The sequence below is a fragment of the Belonocnema kinseyi genome, chromosome 2 (assembly GCF_010883055.1).
Source record: "Belonocnema kinseyi isolate 2016_QV_RU_SX_M_011 chromosome 2, B_treatae_v1, whole genome shotgun sequence".
NCBI classification, from domain to species: domain Eukaryota; kingdom Metazoa; phylum Arthropoda; class Insecta; order Hymenoptera; family Cynipidae; genus Belonocnema; species Belonocnema kinseyi.
In genome coordinates, this window is record NC_046658.1 from 73,312,761 (window position 1) to 73,326,144 (window position 13,384).

A 13,384-nucleotide genomic window follows, 5' to 3' on the forward strand; every position below is an offset into this window, starting at 1 on the left:
GTGCCCATGACTCCATTTCGTATCCACATACTCTGCATAAATTCTCCTCTTCATTCATCCAATATCTGCATGCTCTCACTCCTTCTCCCATTCTGAACCGTAGAACCTTACTCCATTTTTCTTCCTTTTTTATTTTTTGCAGATATTCTGGTTCCGTCAACCCTTTGACCATCATATACCGTCTATTGTACCTCGAATGTATAATCTTTGTCCATCTCTCTTCTCCTTGTTTAACCAATAGCTCTTACTCTATGTCCTGCCACTCCATAACCTCTTCTCGAGTATTACACACCCTTCTCATTTTTCTCCTTTCTACCTCCCATTTTGAATTTCCCACATTACCTCTCGCTTCATTGTTCCGAATTTCGTCGAAACATGCTTGTGCAATTTTACTTCCCTCTCCCCTTTTTAACTTCTCCTTAAACCTCCATGCTCTCTTAATTTGTCTCGTAACCATATTTTCTCTTCCTAACTCTTCTTTTAACATATATCCTGGGCAACTCCAGCTAACCCCCATTACCCACCTCAGGAATCACTCATGCATACTCTCTACTTTCCTATGTTTCTTCCATCCCCAGATCTCCACACCATAACACAACACCGCCCACACCAACGCATCAAACAACCAGACCCTCTTTCTCCAATCGTTCTTGAACCTTCTCTTTCCTATACCCCATACTTGGCCCATTACTTTACTCGCACATTCAATTCTTTTTCTCACCTGCAGCTCGTTTCCTCTTTCTGCCTCAAACCAAAAACCTAGGTAATAGAACTCCTCCACAATTTCCACTTTTTGTCCGTTCATCCTCCAAACGTAATTTATTTTGCTCTTTCTATTTCTGAAACAAATCACCTTTGTCTTATCTACGTTCACCATCAGCTCTTTTGTTCCCACATACTCTTCGAAGATTCTCATCATTAGGTTCATCCCCTTCTCATCATCTGCTAATAGAACTACAACGTCCGCGTATGCTAGAGAGTATAGTTTGCTATTACCCAAACCCGTTCCTCCTTTCCCTTTCTCCTTTAGCTTCTCCTGTAAGTCTGCCAATAGGATACTAAATAGTAACGGACTCAAAGGGCACTCTTGCCTTAGACCTCGGCTTGTCCAGAAAACCTGCCCTTTTTTCTGTCCTATTTTCACCCTAATCCTGGTTTCAGTAAAAATTTCCTTTATCCTCTCCACTAACTTTTTCTCTACACACCTGCTTTGAAATCTACGAACAAAGCGACTAGTCTCCCTTTCTTTCTCTCCACATTTCTGTTAACTAAATAGTTAAGTACGTAGATGTTGTCTATAGTTCCCATTCCTTTTCTAAATCCCGTCTGATTATGTGGGATACTTTCTTTTTGTTCTACCTGACTCTCCAACCTATTTCTTAAGATTTCTGCATATATTTTATAGCCGACTGACATGAGAGTGATCCCTCTGTATTCCCCTACCTTCTTTCCTTCCCCTGGTACCACCAGTCCCATCATCCACTCTTCCAGCCAACCTTCCCCTTTCCATACCTTGTTGCAGATCTTCCACATCCCATCCCTAATCCCTTCTCCTCCAAACTTCATCGCTTCGTTCTCCATCCCATCTTCTCCCGTCGTCTTGTTTCTTTTTAACCTATTTATTGCTTCATCCACTTCTTTTCTTGTTATCTCGTTCCCTTCCTCCATTTCTCCTTGGACTATCCTACACTTTTCCCCTTTGATCTTATTTTGCTCTCCCCCTAATAGATCCTTAAAATAATCCGTCCATTCCTCTATTTCTATTTCTTCGTTAACGTCCTTCCTTTCCCCTCTATCCCTATTTATCACATCCCACACCCTACCTTCTTTGATCGCTTCTTCTTCCTCTGCTTTATATTCTTCCTTTCCCCTCTGTCTTTTTATTTCCAGCATCTTCTCATGTGCTTTTCTCCTGCTGTTATAGTCCTCCTTCTCTATTTCCCCTCTTCTCCATTTGCTCACACACTCTTTTATTCTCTCTTTACTCTCCCAGCATTCCTCGTCCCACCAGCCTCTCTTTCCCCCTACTCTTTCTTCATTAGTACCCAGCTCATCCTTTACCTTTTCAATGGACCCCTTCAACCTTTCAACTAACGAGTCTATTCCCTCCTCTTTTTCATACCTAACCTTCTCCTTTTCCATCTTTTGTTTAAATTCGTTTAATTTATCTACCTCCCAGATTCCCATTTTCGTGTTTCGTTCGCACCCTTTTTCCTTTCTCCCTCTGCCACGCTTACTGACGCCTCTTCTTAGTGTAACTATGGCCGGGAAAAGCTCGGACCCTATCTCATTCCCTACCTTCATACTCCCTATCATATGCTGTTGCGTTTTTTAATGATAATAATACAAATAATTTCACTTTATCGAAAAAGCCCGAACTTTATCATGTTTTCCCTGGCATTCCCTAATTTTCCGGAATCATCTGACCTATAGCAAGTCTAATACTTGTACTTTTGGATTTTGAATTGCAGACAATTGTTCCCGGAGTTATCATGCTCATCGCAAGCAATAATAAAAACGTGTCACAATTCACAATTTTCTAATGCTTAGGGAATAAAGTACAAAATTAATCCGAGTTATAGACATTTCAAAATTATGTTATATTTATTGTTAATTGTCTTATTCACTGCGTTTGAAAATAAAAAATTCATTTTTGTAATTATGGTTTTTTATAGTTTCTTAAGGATATGTTTGTAATTACTCTTATTCCAATTATCAAGCAGAATATATTTTTCATCAAATAAAAAGATGACTTAATGTGCATTGCATTAATTTTATTTTATAATTTTATTTTTATTTTTGAAATTTTCCTCATTGAGAACCTGCATTGCAGTGACGTCACGGCCACCCAAAGGCCAAGTCTATTGTCGGGAAAAGTGAGCAACAAAATTTCGAAGGGTTCAATATCATCGAAAGAGGTAACCGTTCTCGCCCCCGCTCCCATTGCTGCCATTAGGACTCATAATCACCGCTGCTTCCGATATCATAACTTAAATTTTGAAATTTACTTGTTTAAAGCTTTAAAAGAGGCCTTAAATATTATTATTCTGACTTACAAATTTGAAAATGTATTGTATGAAAATTGAGGAACCTTGCAAGAAGCTTCATCTCAAAAGCATCCCCTTAAACATTTCAAATTGTACACTGAAGTTGAGCTCATTTTATACTGATAGTGTGTCATGCAAATGACTTAGTCGTTTTTTTTGTTAACAGGAACCTGCATTTGCTCCAGTACAAATCGCCTGATATATTTCCGACGTTTTTGAAAGGATATTTGAGATTTTATTTTATTTGTTCAGAAATAAAAGAATTGTGCAGCTAATCCCAATTTATAGCGCAGCCGTTGATAATAGGTCCTCAATAGATAGAACCTTTTTTGTACACTATAAAATTATGAGCATTTTTTCACATCACCATATTCCACCTAAAATCAACAGTTCTCGAGTAATTTTAAAAAACATGTTATTGTTAACCACTTTTCGGAATTTCGGAACTTTGCCATACACGTATGTTTAGGGACTTACCAGCCTTTGACTCTCAACAGGTATCTTTTGAAGCTCAAGATCTGAAAGATACCAACTTTTATTTGAGCCGCACTTTAGTGAACCCTCAGTTTTTCCTGTGATCAATAGGGATAACGGATATAATATCAATACGATTTGGCTTTCCATCCTCGTAAGTTTTTTTCTAATGATTTGATTGGACAATCAAGTTCGAACAGTCTCCACGGTGCGGCGTTCTGGCCATGCAATTTTGTATAAAAAATGTTTTCTTAAGGATGGAAGTATTATCTAAATAGTTTTTTTCATACAAAGTTTTGCGCAAAATGAATGGCATACTTTTAAGCAATAATTTTCTCAAATTGAATTTTTTTCTGAGTCCAAAAACAAGCAATCTTGATTAGTTACATTTATCACAACCGGAAAAAATGGTATATGATTCAAGTGAAGGTCGATGTTAATTATCTCTCGGAAAGGTTTGCATCAATTTACATTATTGTTAGAATATTATTCCATTGCCCTTTCGGGGTAGGCGTGACTCACTCGTTGAGGAAGGGAGAAATGCAGTGAAGCAGCTGTAGATTTTTAGATTCATTTAGAATTCACGTGTTATTCATTTCAATAATACATTCGTTCTGCAACATTGCTTCGATATTTCATTAAAATTAATATTTTAAACAAATTGTAATTTATAATAATACAATTAAACATTACATTATTAAATGTCTTTCTTGATCATTAGTTTATTTAGCAGTGTTTATCTAACAACTTAATAAGTAAACATGAAAATAGTTCTAGGTTTTTCGCTTGCGCGGCTGCGTGTTTGGTACGCTCAACAAAATTCTTAGGTACACTCAACAAAAAGTCCCTGATAAGCTTTTTTCTTTGAGCCAAATAAATTGTTTTGTAACTCCAACTACTTTTTTCGTAGTTGCAACCAAATATTGGCAAGAACAACTAAAACTGCTGTACAAAATTATTTTGTTTTTGGGACATTATTTTTTTTCTCAGTGTAGTATTATTATTTTATATGTTGGGCCTTAGTAAAGAAATAGGCATCATAAAAGACAACAAACATGTTTCGTAAAAAAGCGTATGCAATTTATTTGATTTAATTATCATGTTTTAGAATATATTTCTATTTAAAAAAATTAAATATTGTTATATTACAGTGCATTTGACTACGAATTAGAAATGGGTTTGAAACCCATTTTTTAGGGTGGTAAAATTTGAACAACTGACTTAGGTTACATTTTCAATTTAGTTATAAGTTCTAAGATCGCACCATCGATTAAAAACATAGTTTAACTGCATAATATTTCTTTCTAAAGTTTTGCTTTTTTAGATAAATAATTGTAAATTGACAAATAAAATATTTGGATGTACAATAACAGCAATTTGTATAAAATAATCTTAATCGAATCTCGTCGAATATATTAAGTATAGGAACACCCGCTACTTCAGTAACGAATTTTGCAACATAATTTTACACAGTAACTAAAACAACTTTAGAAGAAGCGAGTAAAAGATAGACGCTTTTTTGCCTCTAACGTCTATAATCTTAGTTTTAAGTTTACGATTTCCTTATGATGTTTATAATTTTGATATCAGATTTCAGCTCGCACGCCAATCCTCCTTGATCATGTCGCTAGCTTTCTCAGCAATCATAATTGTTGGTGCATTCGTGTTACCTCGGACAATAACTGGCATGATAGATGCATCGACAACTCGAAGATTACTCACTCCATACACTCTTAACCTCGGATCAACAACAGCTTCTGGGTCTTCTTTTGGTCCCATTTTGCATGTACTTGTAGGATGATATATTGTTCCAGTAAATTCCATCAAAACACAAGCCCAATATTCATCACTGTCAAAAATATGCTCTTGACAAGGTAGTAGTGGAACATCAACCATATGCCAACCATGTTTTCTGAAAGTATTTGTATGGAATAACTGTTGTCCAATTCTGATGCCTTCAATCATAATATTTAGGTCGGGCCTAGATGTAAAATATCTGGGATAAATAAGAGGTGATCCCCAAACTGGATCTGTATTATTCAGCCTGATGAATCCTCTACTTCTGGGATAAAGTAAAATCGGCTTGATGTTGATTGAATCGTAATAAGTCAAAGGCAGTGCCTTAATCTCAGCAGCCATATCCTTAGACAGAAAATCGTGGATATTGTTTCCATCGAAGCTATACTGAAGATCTGGAGCTTTGTAGCTTACTTCATATTTCGTCTGAGCAAAAGCACCAACTTGGACAGTTGCTGTTGAAGATAAAGGACCATTGTGTGTATCCAGAAATTCATAAACATCATTCTTCATTTGCTCAATATCTGCCATTTTCATTGTTTTATTATTCAAGTCAATTACTAATCCATTCATAGTTACATGGTCCTGAAGATTTTTTCCTACTGCAGAGTCATAAATCACCTCGATTCCATGATTTTTAAGTTCATCGGCTGGTCCTATTCCAGAAAGTTTCAGAATTTTTGGAGAATTGATACTGCCAGCTGAAATAATAACTTCTTTACTAACCATGGCTGTTTTCGTGTATCCAGTGACTGTATCCATGAACTCCACACCTATAGCTTTTTTTGATTTTGGATCAATGAGGATCCTTGTTACATGAACTTGTGTCTCAATAAAGAGATTAGATCTCTTTTTCCTAATGGGTCTGATGAATGCACCATTTGTGCTTTGTCGTAGTCCATGTATTGATGTAGTTTGCAATTTCATAACTCCAATTTGCTCTTCTGTGTTGGCATCTATTTTGTTGTAGCCAATTTCCTCCCAGGCTTTGATTAGCACCAATGAATTTGGATCTGTATAGGGGAATCGCTCTACTGTTTGATATCCTCCAGTTCCATGATAATGAGGACTCTTGCGAACAATCTGAAAACATTTAAGGTTGTTAAGAGAAATTTTGGATAGTGATTCAGGTTTATTTGCATGTTGCACCAAATTTTGCGTCCAGTTTTCTTACATCTTCATCTTCATTGTCTTCTGATTTCTTGAAATAGTGGAGAACTTCCCTGTAACTCCAGCCAGGATTTCCCATTTCAGCCCACGTGTCATAATCTTGAGGATTGCCTCGGATATATATCATATAGTTTATTGTACTTGAACCACCCATTACCTAGAAATTAAAAATATACTTTCGTTTAATTTGGTGAATTAAAATGATGTAAAATTGGTTTCAAATAGACAGAATTATATTTTTTCTTAAAAATATACATTGCTCACTTTTCCACGAGCCCAACTGCAACCCCCGTTTATTCTCGAACGACAAGATTTTCCTTCTGGCTGCGTACGATACATCCAGTCGATGTTGCTTCCTTGAAGCATAGGAGCAAAGGCAGGCACATCGGCTACTTTTGGCTCTTCGATACCAGCTTCCAACAAAAGTACCTAAAAGTATACATAAATACAGTTTATTATGGTTTAAATAAAATAAAATAATAATTTACGTAATAAAGAAATCATGAAAATTTCTTGAATCGAAATATAACTCATCAATTCTGTGGTCGAAAGGCACAAGCGCATGTGATGATTTTGACATAAGTGGGATTTTATTTTACTTAAATTCTGTCGATTCTAAGTGGTAATAGATTGCATAGGCCAACGTGATTTTGTTAGTGGAAAGTGGAGGGTCATTTCCGAAGTAAAGTTTTATGTAGAATCCGAATCCGGGGTCAGAATTGGCCCATCACGTCAGGATTTTAAGATATTTGATGTTATGTACCCAAAAATGGCGTTTTTGGCTACTTTTGATATTGTGTACAGAAGACAAAAATTTTTTGGGGATTTCAACAACCTCGAACACCCCCAAGTACAAATTTTCAAGAGAAAACACCCAGTAGAAAATGTCTGTCTTCAAGTATTTAAAGAAAATGCTCAAGACATGATGGTATATATCTCGTAATTTCAAATTGGCGTAATTTGGTAAAGAAAAATGGTAATTGAACTCTGCGACTCTTAAATTAAAGAGAAAGAGCAGTACTATATGAAACAACTAAAGAAAAAATCCCCAAAAAATTTGTGCCTTCTGTACACAACCTCAAACGTAGCCAAAAACGCCATTTTTTGGGTACCTAACCTCAAATATCTTAAAATCCTGACGTGATGGGCCAATTCTAGTCTTATTGTTTAACATAATTTGAAAATATACTGATTAAATTAGGAAAAATGTAAAATTAATGTACTTTTAGTATATAATCGCCTATCTACTTCTTATTTAAGTTATTATATCATTAAAATCGAATTCTTTGAGATATTTCGATTAGTTTCAGTTTGTTTTTAAAGATTTGTAGGAAAACCTTATAATCTCGAGTCTTTTAATTTATCTTTCAAACTTTGTATATAAATATTTAAAATATAGCACTTTAAGTAGGTTTAAAAAAGCTCAAACTTAGGGCAGGCTGGTGATTATCCCAATCTCTAAATGCCAGGAACTTAAATAAGCGATTAACTATCAATTACAACTTCTTGTGCTGAAAGTGTTTGATTATTCATTAGGCGCGCTTCCTCCGAGCATGACTGCATCGATACCCTACCCCCCTGATTGATTTTCTGCTATTTCAGCTTCATTAACTTTCACGTATTATCACCTTGTATACGATTTACAAATTCTAATGTTAAGAAATTGGTCAGCTCTTTCAAAAGTCGTGGTTGTATTACATTGTAAAAAAAGGTTGTGGAATTTTAGTACGCTAAACGTATGTAAAAAGTGTATTTACGCGCAGCGGCGTGAAATTAGTATAGAAATGTCTAAAATTGAACAAAAGTGTAAAATTCTCAACTGAAGTGAAACTTAATATGGCACGTAAAATTGAACAACGTTCAACAAAGTTAAAAAATTTCTCAAAAATATCAACCTAACCTGAAATACTTATATCATTAAGATCATATTAAAAATATATTTATGATCACGCAAGCGTATATGGTATAACATTTATAATTTAAAATCAGTCAGTCGCATTCACGCTTTCGCCGAAAGTGAGCAATAAGGTTTGCAAACTAAAATGCATGCTTCGCTCATGACACGCGAACAAAAGAGCAAAAAAGAAAGCTCCATCGCGAAAATTACACAAATGTGGAATATTATACGGGCGAATCTAAAATTACTATAAAGTGGAGAAATTTTCGTTAGAAAATAGAAATTTAGGCTCAGTCGGTAATTTTACCAGTCTGGGGAATCTTACTATGTACAGCGTGAGTCTTTTTTTTACATACTCTGAACGTAGTGATACTCAACACGTCGTATGAATTCATGCAGTCATAGAATTAAACCTGTAAGAGATGTCATTCTACACAACATGTAGAAATTTGCTTTCTAACCTGTAATTTTAGTGCGTTTAAAGGGACATTTTATATGTGTAAATTTACAGTTTGAAGTTCCATTTTTCAAAACGTATTTTTCACAGTGTACATGATCAATATAATATCACTCTACACGATTAGAGGATTTTTTTCTTGTCTTGAATGATCAAAAATGGTTAAAAAAAGAATAATAACTTAAAATAATTTAAATTTAACTTTTTTAATTTTCTATATAATTATTTCTTTTTTAATTTTCTCTATCAGATAAGAAGTAGGTTTTAGCTCAATTGCCAATTTTTGAACGTAATGGCAATAAAAAGTAATGTCTGATCGGTCTTTTGTAATAATATCATGTTTTGAAACAAGAAACTTTACCCTGACAGGACAAAAAGAAGAATTCCGAAAATTTGTTTTCACTGATTTGAAGCAAATTTCTTACAGTAATTAAAATTCTGAAAGTTAATATTCTAAATAACTTTTGAAAACTACGAGAGCTCATCCCGCTCGACCCGAAAAAATTTATGTGCCGTTATTCGATCCGGCAGCTCAATTGCAACTGCACATGCAGATTATGTCAGTTTTAAATTCTTGAATTCATTCTGTTGCAGACTATATTTTGTTTATGGGTGTGGTTTCCCAATGAGGTCTCAAATGCAGACTTTTACCGCACCAAAAAAACTCTTCACCGATCGAGTGATTGTCACAATGCTTTTATTATATACTTCGGCAGTGTCATACATTCGCTCAAGAAGTAGCACGCATCTTGAGATAATAAGTAGATAGTTTTTATGTAATTCGAAAAAAATGATAATGCGCCCTTAGACAAAGGGAAGTTGAATTTCATTTTTATGCACAATTAGGGATATAGATTAAAGGTGTTGTTAAATTAATTCCGTTAAACTTTCTCTATTTTTTCCTTCTGTTGTGACTTTTATTCATCACTTAATGGATGATAAAAATTCTTGCTTATATAATTATCATGTGACTGTTCCTTACTTTAAGCTAGAAGCCTTGCTTTAGGACAACTGCAAATTCGCCGCATAGCTAGCTGCATTAATCTTTTACCTGAATCGTTTACCAGAATAATATTTGTTGGGAGTAGTGATAATTAATTTTATAATATGATATCATTTTAATAGGAAATTAAGTATTTATTTCTGATTAATTTATTAATGTATATGAATGACTACAAAATAAAAATTTATAATTCGAATATTTTTAAAATAAAATTGCAAGTTGGCATTATAACCTCAAACATATGAACTGAATGCCTAAATGGTATCATGCAAAAAGTATTAAAATTAAAATTTAATTTTGAGTTTCGTGCTTTTGCATATGTTGAAAAAGGTCGCATATTTAATGTATTTTTTATCAGACGATAAAGGGTTATTGCATAAAACCCCGTAAATGCTTGAGTATAATTAAAATAATAAAAGTATATTTAAAAAATTGATATCCTCATTTTAATAAAAGTTGGATTATAATTTTAACCACTAAGCATAACCTCCAAATTGATGATCTATTCCGTTAGCCGTTGTCAAGTAATGAAGTACAATATACAAGACTTATGCTAGCAAATAAAGCATATTTTGCATTTCTTTATTAAAAATAATTATATCTACTACGGTTAAAACAGCTGAAATTAGCAACTATATACTCCCTAACAGACCAGTCTTAGCATTCATTTATTTTAATTTTTTAAAGAAAAAGTATGAGCCTCCAGCTTGTTTAGGAAATATTGAAAGCAAGTGATATCTCATCTACTATCGGCGAGAAAATTCGAGTCCTCAGGTTTTGACGTTGAATAAGTATGCGAAGAAAAAATGGTAGATTAATGAAAGAGATATCATTTTAAAGGTGCAAATGTTGTACGTTAATGAGCCGAAAAGTAATATTCCAAAAAAAAATTTTGTAGCTTACAGATCTGAAAATGTGATGAAAAGTAAGGACGTTTGATAGCTTTTAAAAACAGTAAACTTTGAAGCATAGTTTCTTATTGAAAAATGAATAGGGAGAATCTAAAAAAATTCATGGTGGCACGTTAAACATTTCCGAACAGATTGCCGTCGAAAAATTTGCAAAATGTAAATAATTGTTCGTTTTTTGTGAATAAATATGCGACCGCAATATCTTCAGTTCTAATGAGGATAATGAAGTGATTTAAATTGGAGGTAGTCAGTTGAACTGTCTGTAATAATTTACAATTTGAACAAATTTCATACCCTTTCCCTGTGGTGAGGAAAACCGAGGACGATCCCCTGAAAAAACGGCACCACGCTGGGCTCTCGCACTTGCTTCCCTATATAAAAAACTGACTACTTTTAATTTAAATCACTTCCTTATTTTCATTAGGACTGAAGATAATGCGGTCGCATATTTATTCACAAAAAACGAACAATTATTTATATTTTGAAAATTTTTCTATGGCAATCTGTTCGGAAATGTTTAATGTACCCCATGAATTTTTTTTAGGTTTTTCCTATTATTTTTTCAATAAAAAACTATGCTTCAAAGTTCACTGTTTTTAAAAGCTATCAAATTTCGTTACTTTTCATCAGATTTTCAAATCTGTAGGCTACAAATAATTTTTTGGAATATTACTTTTCGGCTCATTACCGTACAACATTTGCACCTTTGAAATGATACCTCTTTCATTAACCTACCATTTTTTCTTCACATACCTATTCAACGTGAAAGCCAGAGGACTCGAATTTTCTCGCCGATGGCATGGCGCGACATAAATAGAGGTTTTACAAGGGTATACATTTTTCTTTTTCAAAGAAAAATTTGAAGAAGAAAAAACTTTTTAACAATACTCTTATTATTAGTGATTTTAGATTTAATAATCCCAGGTGAAAAAAATATATAGTTTATGTATAATGGATAAGACAATGATATTTTTCATTTGTTTTATCAACTTTTCTATGCAAAAAAAAATAAAAAATATTAGTCTTTTGTCCACTATATATAAATTATATATAACTTTTTCACCTGGGGTTTCATATTCAAAAATACAAAAGTTTATTAGGTGAACCTATTATTGCGGGAACCTCGTAGAACTAGAAAAAATAGTTACAATTACGACCGACGGCAGTAGATGTGCGGTAATTTTTGACTTGTTGAGTCCCGTACTATAAACAAGGACCGCGCGGTAAGGACTCGGATGGATGCCCAGGTGAAAAAGTTATTATATGTAATTTATATATAGTGGATAAAACACTGATATTTCTTATTTGTTCTACACAGAAAAATTCATAAATCACATGAAAAATATCATTGTCTTATAAACTATATATAACTTTTTCACTTGTTTGACCTTTCGTGAATCTCGCTTAGTCGTGTTTTAACTGCGTTTAACCGATGATGGGCGTGTTGTTTTGTGGGCACTCGATGCTATTGAACGTACGTATCTAAACTCATCTGCCAGTAACCGACTGCGCTCGCGAGTTTTGGTTTTCTGCATTTTTCTTCTCCCTTAGATAAAAGTTCAAACTAATTCGATTGCTTCTAATAAAAATTCGGCTGCAGGATGAATAATGATTTTGGGATGTCACATGATTTAGTACATCAGGCTTTACCTGTAAGCTTTTTGAATGTGTGGTATTGCAATTTGTGTAATTGAGGTTAAGCCATAAGGTTAATGTATGTCAATCACTATGGAGAGGGATTTCAATACTTCAAAACCTCAATAAGGTATAAATGGATAGTTATGAATATAAAAAATGGTTAAAATTACCATTTTATTTTAGTTACCATTTTTTTTAGTTATTTCAACTACACGGTAAAAAAATTGAGCTGTGACAGGAATATTATTCCTTATTATAGCCAAACATTTAGCTGAAAACGAACGAAGGAATTTAGAAAGATCCCTGGGTCAGCGAAAATGAATATCCTTGACCATTTTCCATATACCAGGGATATCATATAGTCAAACCCCTAATAAGTATAGCTATAATAGGGATATTAAGAATAGGTGTCTGAAGCAATTATTGGAAGAGCATCGATGCATTATGTGAGCAGTGAAATAAAATGGCGACGGTCTAATCGGGAGCTGATTTACGAGAACAATTTACATAAAGTAACTAAATGTGTAACTCTTCTAACTAAACGTTTTAACTAATCCAAGCGTACACTTTCTTTGAGTTTAATATATTCTCAATTCACTCGTTCGCCTCAAGAATTTTTTTTCCGTGTATAAAACCAGTTCACATAATTAAGAAACTGGTTAAATCACTAATCTCTCAGTTAAAATAACCATAGAAAGATTGACCATAGAAAAATGGTAATTCTAACTATTTTCCTTAGTTCCCTGAGGCTTCCGCAACACTTCACCGTGAAAAACTGTCGTCACTTTATTTGTTTTACAATCGATTACAAACTCACCGCATCTGAAAAAAATTTGATCCTTAGGTCGCATTCCTGTAATAAATCATGGTTCTTGTCGAAAAGTTTTCATCGTGGGGCAACATGATTTTGCAACGGTTCGTACTCGTAACTTCACGCCGTCTAACCACGCATTATATATAATGCATGTTATAACGTCCGACTATGCATTA

The 13,384-nt window shown here is 33.9% G+C and overlaps 2 protein-coding genes across 2 annotated transcripts in view; one reads left to right on the top strand and one right to left on the bottom strand.

Annotated features, from left to right (window-relative positions):
• LOC117166834 (flotillin-2) overlaps positions 1-13,384 on the top strand; it is a 342,246-nt gene that overhangs the window by 244,675 nt on the left and 84,187 nt on the right. The gene's annotated exons all lie outside the window — the stretch shown is intronic.
• The window catches only part of LOC117166823 (glucose dehydrogenase [FAD, quinone]-like), a 15,986-nt gene continuing 6,739 nt past the window's right edge, over positions 4,138-13,384 (bottom strand). The window contains exons 3-5 of the mRNA XM_033351148.1: positions 6,753-6,917; positions 6,493-6,645; positions 4,138-6,401 (exon numbers count right to left, since the gene is read on the bottom strand). Of these exons, the coding sequence (XP_033207039.1) occupies positions 5,115-6,401; positions 6,493-6,645; positions 6,753-6,917 (1,605 nt within the window). The 3' untranslated portion in view covers positions 4,138-5,114. The remainder of the gene's footprint in view (positions 6,402-6,492; positions 6,646-6,752; positions 6,918-13,384) is intronic.